This window comes from Drosophila eugracilis, unplaced genomic scaffold (assembly GCF_018153835.1).
Source record: "Drosophila eugracilis isolate 14026-0451.02 unplaced genomic scaffold, ASM1815383v1 contig_440, whole genome shotgun sequence".
NCBI lineage: Eukaryota > Metazoa > Arthropoda > Insecta > Diptera > Drosophilidae > Drosophila > Drosophila eugracilis.
In genome coordinates, this window is record NW_024573306.1 from 2,111,030 (window position 1) to 2,120,285 (window position 9,256).

Sequence of the window (9,256 nt, forward strand, 5' to 3'; positions counted from 1 at the left end):
GCGTCCTTTCAAAGACATCCGCTCAAATGAAGCAGGCACACACGGCTATCATTGTTGCAAGGAGGATAGTGCAATGCTGAAAATTCGATTTCCAGCAATTCGCGCAATTTGTGCAACAAAGTCAGCCACACGAAAGCGAGGAAATCGAACTAATAAGAAGTACTCTGGCACCGACAAAAGATGTGGCAAGTGTGTGTGTGAAAAACTGGCATGGAACAAAAAAAATAGTAAAATCATCTGAGCAAAAACGTTTCAAAAACATTTATCTAAGATAGCCAAAGGTTATCACAGTTTCCTCAGGCTTTGACCTTTTCCCACATGAATATTCATTGTTGAAAACCCACATACATGACACGATGTAAGTGCGCAGGTATATAAATTCGACTATTTTCATTTTAGCTAAAATATCATATGTATGCCATTCCCTTTTCAAAATTACCATCAACTGATTGACATGTAATTAGTATTTTTCTCTGGAAAAACGGCTAGGGAAAAGCGTATGTAAATTACATTGCCTACTTTTAGGCATAATTTATGCACTACCAAACCCCGACATTTGAAAGCTGCTGTCAGAGCTTTTGTAGAACAACGATTTCTAATTGTCTGATGCTAATGTTGTTTCAATATTTATTCAGTTCAAAAATAGAACACTTTGAAGAAAGACTAGTCGGGGAGTAGAATAGGAAAACCTAACCCATTTTCATTAGGCAAAAGGTCGCACGTTGACCTTTGCTCCCCACGTGTGTGTTAAGCAATAAAAACCCACAAAAAACAGTACTTTGTAATCGAATTTTAATATTCGCTTGCCTTAGCTTAGGGTAAATGTGAGCTCCACAAACATTGACTAGCTTTAAGACTAACTTAATCGGCTACCAAAAAGAGGTTAAGGCAAAATGGCAAAAAGTTCATTCGAAGCTTACACAACGCGACTGCAAGTGTGGTGAGAGAATAGTTAGTCTGATGGAAATATTTCACAGGTAATTCTTTCACTTACATCACATTCAACTATTGATCTGCCCAAACGGGAGCAGGGACCAACACGGCTGGAACTGAAACCGCTACTGGCGGTGGCTGAGGAGCAGCTCCTCCGGCTCCACCGCCGCCTCCGGCTCCATTTCGTGCCCCTTTGCCACCTTTGCCGCCCTTTCCACCCTTTGACCCATCCGGACCGTCGGGCCCATCGGCTCCATCGGCGCCATCTTCACCATTAGGTTGGGGTCCCGCGGGACTTGGTGCTCCCGGCTGGCCACTGTCACCACTCTGCCCTGAGGTTGCTGTTCCACCACCTCCACCGCCCCCTCCTCCACCGCCACCACCTCCGGCACTGCCACCGCCGCCAGCTCCACCTGCTCCACCAGCTCCACCGAGAATACCTCCTGCTTGTCCAGCCTTACCGGCTTCTCCTGCTCCTCCAGCCTGTGCCGGAGCTGGAGCGTCCTGGGCATCAGCAGATCCAGAGGCATCCAAGCTCAGAGCACCAGCATCTGACCCATCAACACTTCCACTACTACTCTCGCTTATTGCTGGCTCCGTGTACTCACCCTCCAGCCCTGGCTGGGGCTTCCACAAGCCATCTTCGGCACTCGAAGGTGGCTTGTAGGAGCCATCGTCCTCTGGCGGGGGAGGTGGTTGGACCAGCAAAAGTACCTGTCCAGGAGGAGACAGCAGATAGGTACCAGCGGCAGGAAGGGCTACGGGCACCACATGACCGGTAGCATCCTCCAAGTAATTTATGGCCAAAAGGCCTAGTAAGACAAACTGTTGAAGGAAATAAAAAATGAGTTAACCTCCAGATCTGGCGTACTATTATTCCTCAATCCATCACCCTCACCACTGTATTACGCATTTCACCGAGAGCTTTTTACTGATCCCTTCGAGTCCGTGCTCGACTGCTTACACGGCGGGACTGACTCGGTTGGCAATGCCCTAGGCCAGCTTTTATACGGTGAGTACGGATCGCTGGCTCCGAGTGCTGATTAATTGCGAGTGGCGGCATTGTCTATACTTGGAAGCTGCTGCTGCCACTTTGCATGGCACCTGCATAAATCAAGAGCTACCAACGCTAATTGCAGCAACAACAATTACGAGAGACAATGATCTTGTTAATGTGTGTAATGTGCACCATAACTCCCGAGCAGCGGATCAAAAAGACGCAGTTTCAGTTACACCTGAACTTGGCCTTTTTGATTGACACCTAGCCAGTCTTCGGAACGTTGGCTGTCCTACAAGAAGACAAATATGGAGTTGACAAGACATTTCTTGTTAATCAGATCAGGGTTTTTAAGTTTTGTAGAGTTTGCCGTTAATAGTTACGTAAATTGTTAACTTTGAATATCATTTATTAAACCTTTTTCTTTACTTTATTAATCAAAAGCCACCCGCATTGCGTAAACCAAATGAAAGTCTAACAAGTCATTTAAAACCACCATTCATAAACCATAAAATGTTGCATGAAAATAAAAAACCTTTTAGAACTAATTGGTTTTAAATATAAAAGAGTTGTATATCAGGAATTTTGCCTTCATTTTGCATTACACATTTAACAAATTTTGCCACAACTTACTAACAAATCAAATATTAAAAAATCAATGAATTTTCGCCAAAAAAACATATTTTCTAAGAGCATATTTACTCCTCACTTACTAATCTCAATATAATTTTTTTAAGGCTTGTATAAACTTCTCTCTAAAATATTGTGCAAATACTAATATAGGGCATCACAGCTGTCGACTTGACCGCAACTCTCCCACTGTCTCCAGCATCCAGTCCAGATTCTTGAAATTTCTCACTGCTTAATCTGGTAATAAATAATTAAAATGGTTTTTTAAATTCACCAACTTCTGCCGGCGAGCTGTTTTGCTACGGATTAGATAAAACGCCATTCATGGCTCTCAGGCGTCAGTTGGCAATCTGAGCTTCTCTGGGAGGTTGACCATTGTTGACCAGTGGTTAGCACCAAGTTGGCGTTGATTCAATACCCCGACCCGATTGCATGCGACGTCGGGTGTAGTGGCACGGCTCTTAGATATTTCCACCAACCGGTTTTGAAACTTTTAGCGCGTCGAAATGTGTATCACAGTGCTCGAGAAAATTAAATGCCATGCCATATAGAGCTAGAGATGTGGAGAAAAGAGCTCCTTGTGGCTTCTGGGGCGCCACATAAATGATGAGCAACTATTAAACTCTGTGCAGCTTCAACTAAATCAATTAAGCCAACAAGCTAGAAACAACAACAGCCACACGGCCCAGAAGGAGCTGCGCCAGCAGGCAGCTAAACAAAGTAATGGCAACGAGGCCATTATCATCATCGTCCTGTGACGCATTCATTTCCGTTCTCCCAATCCTCTTGCCGCTCCTGCATTCCCTGGCCTAGTCATCGTTAGCATTTAGCAGCACAAGCAACAACATTACTCACAGGAGCCGGGGGAAAGACCAGCCACGGAGGTAATGGAGTCGTCTACCTCGGGGTCGGGGCATTCTGCTTGCCCATCCGTGCGTTTCCCAGCTGAGATAGCGGTTGATGCGTATGTGGGTGTTTTTACACTCATCAAAAAGTTTGACGTTCCAATGGGAGCTTTGTTATTAGTTTTTATCACCAGAGGCAGGACTATTCTTAGTTTTGGACGAAATATATAAAAACATAAAAATATTAGTAATTAATAATGACACTTTCTCAGTGGATGGTTCATAAAATCCAAATAATAAACTATCTTTGTTTCTTCATTCTTCAGTTTATGAAAAGAGGTTTGTAGAAACTTCAAAAATTCTTGCTGTTCTTCTTACTACCTTAATATCCCTTTTCGTTTCTTCTGTAAATAACAAACTATATTTTTACAAGTGTAATTTCTTAGAGAAAGTTTCTGCCAATTAGGCTTGAAGAAACTTTGGAACGCGACAGGCACGTGGAATTATGCCAGCAGTATTGACTGAGATTCCTTATTGCTGTCGCTGCAAAAATTCAATGTCCGCATGTCGATTAATCAAGGCAAAGACGCACCGCAGATGCAGACAATGCGCTCGAATATGTTGCCAATAAACGCGATGGACAACCGCCAAATATCCATCCATCTATTGGGACTGGGTGGAGCACTGCCAATCGCCCCAAGCTCTCCTGATTCTCGGCACACGCCTGGGGCAGCATATAAATAGTTTCTCTGTGGCTTTGGGGCTCCTCCATTTGTTTTGCCGCCTGACAGACAAGTCAAGTCAAGTTGCCCAGGACAGCCATTTGTATCTTTGCTCCGTGGACGGGGTTTCCATGTGTGGGGTTTTTTGTGCGTCACGAAAGGACGAAAAGGTTTCTCCCTACGTGTCCGGAATGGATGGCAATTCCAGCGGGGGGAGGAGATGGTGACCGCACGGGGTGGAGATCGAAAACAGTTTACAGAAATGATTACCACTGGGCGAATGCGTAATGGGCAATGGGGCGTATGTGCGATGTGAGAAGTTATACGAGTGCAGGCGCTCTGAAGTGTGAAAAGCATGGCCGAGAACTGAATTAAATGGCAGCAAACTTTTATATTTAATATGTGGCCAACGCATTTACGAGAGAAATTCATTGGAAAAACAGTTTCGGCCGACTGCTATAAAATTAAAGCGATGGTTGAATATTATTGAGTATGAAATAAAAAAAGTTTGTGGGAATATGAAATTCGATAAAAGAATATTGGATTATGTTGAATAATTTTGGTCTTTTTTGTCCGCTGCCTTTCCGCTTGCCGTCAGACAGAATGATTTATGGGAACGCAATGGGAATTCGCACCCATCAGTGTTTGGCAATGGCTTTACACCTGTCACAATGTAATGTTCCTCACCAAATACTTGACCAAATCATCAATAATAATTTAACCATCGAAGACCGCAGCCGGACAGACAGATAGCGAGACAAAACCGCATTAAATATACGATAAATCAAAGGTTTGTTATTAAAGCCGCTTTCTTTTAAGGAGTGGGCCTGGCAGCTGGCCATCAAACCACAAGCCATTGTACACCACTCAGTTGCCTCCTATCCTCGTATAATAACTCATAAACGTGCCGAAATGGAACAAAAAATATGAGAGACAGACACAGATACAGGCAGACAAACAAGTGACTAAAGAGCTTACACGGACAGGGAGTGTGGCCAAAATGGTTGGCTTTAACAAAAGTTGCAATATTTTTATTATTTTTATTGAGCGCCACAAATTGGCCCATTGTTGGGACAGCGTGGTCGGCTTTTATGGCCATATCATAAAGGCATTTTGCTTTTGTTTTGTAGTTTTTGATTTGATTGCAATTTTTGTTAGCCCGGTCTTGGTTTTGTTTTTGCCATCTTCATTTCTTCTATAGGCACCCGACGCGTTTATTGGTTTTCACGCCATGGCTAATGACCAAAACATTTACGAGCACAGGCGGCGCCCCGGGGGCCAAGCTAACCAGAAGCGGCCAAAAAAACTCACATAACACTCTCGGAGTCTGACTTTTCTTGGTTGGATGGCATTGGTTATATTCTTGCAAGAAGGGAAATAAAATTAAAGACAATGCGGCGAAGGAGATATCTTAAATAGAGTCAATGTAGCCATGTCCAGAAGTATGTTCTAAGATCTAAGCTAAACAGCCTTCCAGATGTGAAGCTTGGCTCCTTAATTTTTGAATATTTCTAAATCTTTACTTCGTAAACGCTTATGGTTATTATTGGTATCCTTAATGGATAAATTATTTACAAAATAACAAGCAACAAATATCTCTTTACAATTCTTAATATTGATTGTGCTGTACCTAAATACCTTAAATATATATATGTATTGTGATGTAAAAAGCACCAGCTTTTCCAGTTTTGTTTCATTTTGAAATGACTTTAATAAGTCGCAATATCCTCGGTCGGGCAATCTAACCGTCTTGAAGTGCTAAGCCTGGGATCCCGATTGAAAGCCGTCGAATATGCCATAAATACTGCAGACCAACATTAAGCGACTTATCGGCTGGGTGCCGCCAGTTGGTCTGACATCAATTTGCTCCAGTTTATTCGCCTGATCCCTTATCACCCAGAAATTCCCTTCTTCTGGGTGCAATTTACACATAGACCATTGACGCCAAGGAAGCAGAAATGGGCCATCTTTTTTTTTCTATTTTTTCCGGAGGGATGGGTGAATGTTTTCATAAATTGAGTTGGAAACAGACAGAAATCTGTACACCAAAGTTGGAGGAAGAAATCTTGCAGAGGCCGAACTACTACTCGTTCCAGCTTCACCCTGTCATGTCGTGTAATTGGTGTTAACAGCAAGGACTTCGAGTACAGCTGCCACAATCTCAGCAGTTGCACCAGGACCATAGTCATCTGTGTAAACCGCCGATGTCTGTGACAGCCAGCGGAAAAAGCTGAATAGAAAACCAAGGCCTGTCTTTGGCGCAGTCCTTGGATAATTGAATGTATTGTCCTCGGAAAAGGCTGTGTGTATCCAAGTGCTATTCATAGAGCAGAAGGCATCCATTTGCATAAATGTCTGCCGCGACACGAGGCAGACATCGAGGGAGACCAGACCGCTTTATCTATTTGCTCGATTCATGGGGATTCACCATTTATGAGTACTGTAGATTATTATTGGAGCTCGTGCCCTAGCAAAAAAGTAGAAGAACTGATGACGCAAGTTCGCAGCCATCCTTCGTATTTGTCTTGAATTTTGTCATCCATCCGGCGACCTGTTGATATGGCGACAGTTCGAGTAATAATTCCGATGAGTCATCGCAAAAAAATGGCGGTGCACCCATATAAGCGAGCCCCTTTCCGTTTGGTGTACCAAGAATCTTTTACGCATCAGAAAGTTGACCTTTTTGGGTAATAGATGAAAAAACTGTGATGTAACGGGGAGTAAGAATTAATTGAAGCAATTTATCCGTTTAGTTTTCAGAAGACCTAAAACCTATTTAACTTGCTTTACGTTAAATTATTATTTTTTGGTAAATATACACCCACACACACACACAGAGTAAAAACCAATTATATCAAAGCCAATACAAGTGAATATGACACTTGATTCCTTCTTTTTTGAAGGCAATAAAGCCCCAGCGTTGAGTAAAGCCTATAAGTGACATTTAAGAGGGGAACGCGCTCGCAGCTCAAGATCCACTTTCGGTTCCGGGTTATTTATTGCCTTATTTGCCCAGCTCGTTCACACAAAATGGCTCAATTTCGTTCCGGCTTTATGCCAGGCCTTTTTTCCAAAGTCGACGAGCATCCAAAAAGAGCCCAAAGAAGGAGCCTAAACACCAATCATCGAAACCACAAGCAAGCCAATTTGCATGCAGCACACTAAGCCCCAGAACACGTATACGCATGGTCTGTCTACACTCACACACACCTGGACCGGGACACCTGGGAAATGTGATGCTGATGCTTTTGACTTGGCTTTGCTATGCCAGTTGTTGACTTTTCACACTGCCCGGGAATATTGTTGTTAACAGGCAACCCACCCGAAGGAAAAAACAAATCATCTTTTATTGTAACGCATTAATCTTATCCGAGCTTCAGCGGTTGCTGTATTGGCCACGAAAGTGCAAAGTTCTCGCTATAAAGGCCCAAAACAAACAATAACGGCACTCACCAGGCTGTACACATCATTTTTCAAGTTTATACTGTAGCCGTGCATAATGCTGTTGTTTTCCTTTAAGGCTCTCCCTCTCGTTTGTTTTTCATTTTGGCATGCTTTTAATTTTTGTGTTGCCTACCTTTCTGTGCTCGGCCATAAATTATGGCCAGGTGTGGGGCCTCTAATTGCGTGATAAGTTTACCAATTCACTGTTTCACCTAGGTGGGTCTCTTCTACAGCTTTTCCTAGACCCTTCAGCCGGACATCCTTTGGTGATTTGCGTCATTGGCTAAGAGTGCGTGGGTTCCTGGCAGATTTTTTCAATCACTACATCAACAAGGAATTTGATGCTATTCAGTGTACTTTTTTTCAAGTAAAGTTTTTCAGCAAATTATTTGCATCTTTGCAAGTAGTGCAGACATGGCAAAAACTACCTATTATTATTGTGTAAATATTACAAATTACGTGAACGTGCGCTCTGGATAAGTTTGATAAACTGCGCATAATTGCCAACTTTTGCCGGCCTGCCAATTGATTTATGGACAAAACTTATTAGCAAAAGGAACAGTAGCTTTGTGTTTGCCTTGTTGGCAACAACTTCATTTATGTTCAAAGTTACCATCCACTTGTATTTTGCTGCCGTTGGGCTTCCAACGATTGTTTCTCTCTCTCTCATTTCGGCGCAAAAAGTGTAGCATACTTGCAGGCTTGTCATGCTTCCGCCAGCGAAACACAAAAAGCCGCAACTGCCAACTTTGAGATTGCCGCATTTTTTGTGCCATTGCCCCAGCTACAACGATGGCCAGAACGAGAACCTTGCCTAACTGCACATTGAACCGGAATCGTCTGGGTAAGTGAGTGGGTGGTGAATCAGTGGGTGGTTCCCGGCCTGGCTGTGTAATTTTCATTTTGGGAAAAACTGCGACAAAAACTCGCGAAAGCGATACGGCCAAGTTGAGGGGCATGCAACTGTTTAATGCCATCCTGGTATTCGGTAACCTGCTGGTGGTAGGAACACTGGGAAAAATATATACAGCAATTTTTTAAATTATTAAAAGTTTCACTGCACTGAATTCTTTTTTTTTACTGATATAATTTTCAATATTATATTCATAATCATAAAAATGTCATCAAAGGATTATTTTCTACTACGAATTTATTTACCAGTGTAGCAGCTTAACCGAGCGGCAGGGCCTCTGTTTATCTTGCTACTGTCAGTGGCAAAAAACTCTTCCAGCTCAATTGCGGGCTGACATTTAGGAAAGCCCGGGAGATTGTTGCTCAGTCATTTCGCATTCAAAAACCCACTCGAGTGACCACGGGTGGGCGGAAAAGGAAGTGAGTGGGCGTGGGAAGAATACTTTCAACCCAGACGATTGACCGACTTCTGAAAGGCTATGCCTGATCTTAGTTGAGAATGAAAATACTTCCTCCCACGCAATAAATAAATGAGATATTTGGCCACAACATTGCGTATTACAATTTAAGCCACAAAAATCTTAAAAACACTTCAAGGATGTCCGTCTTAAATTCAAGTATTTAAGAAATCCATATTTATTTCTATTGAATAAAAATTCGAAGCATTTTGTAATTTTCATTTGTAAATGAAAACCAAAATGAAAATGAATTGATGTAGGGTCATGTGGATTTGAGTTCAATGCAATATTTGAGGCAGAGCCAAAGGAATGATA

General features: G+C 42.7%; 1 protein-coding gene across 1 annotated transcript; it reads right to left on the reverse strand.

The window, feature by feature from the left end:
• Positions 1–775: 775 nt before the first annotated feature.
• Positions 776–1,921, reverse strand: LOC108117051 (uncharacterized PE-PGRS family protein PE_PGRS20). Its single transcript, XM_017229223.2, has 3 exons — positions 1,832–1,921; positions 995–1,758; positions 776–929 (listed from the first exon to the last, which is right to left on the reverse strand). The coding sequence occupies exons 1-2, from the start codon at positions 1,844–1,846 to the stop codon at positions 1,006–1,008; spliced, it is 768 nt and encodes a 255-aa protein (XP_017084712.2). The 5' UTR covers positions 1,847–1,921; the 3' UTR covers positions 776–929; positions 995–1,005.
• Between the last annotated feature and the right edge of the window lie 7,335 nt (positions 1,922–9,256).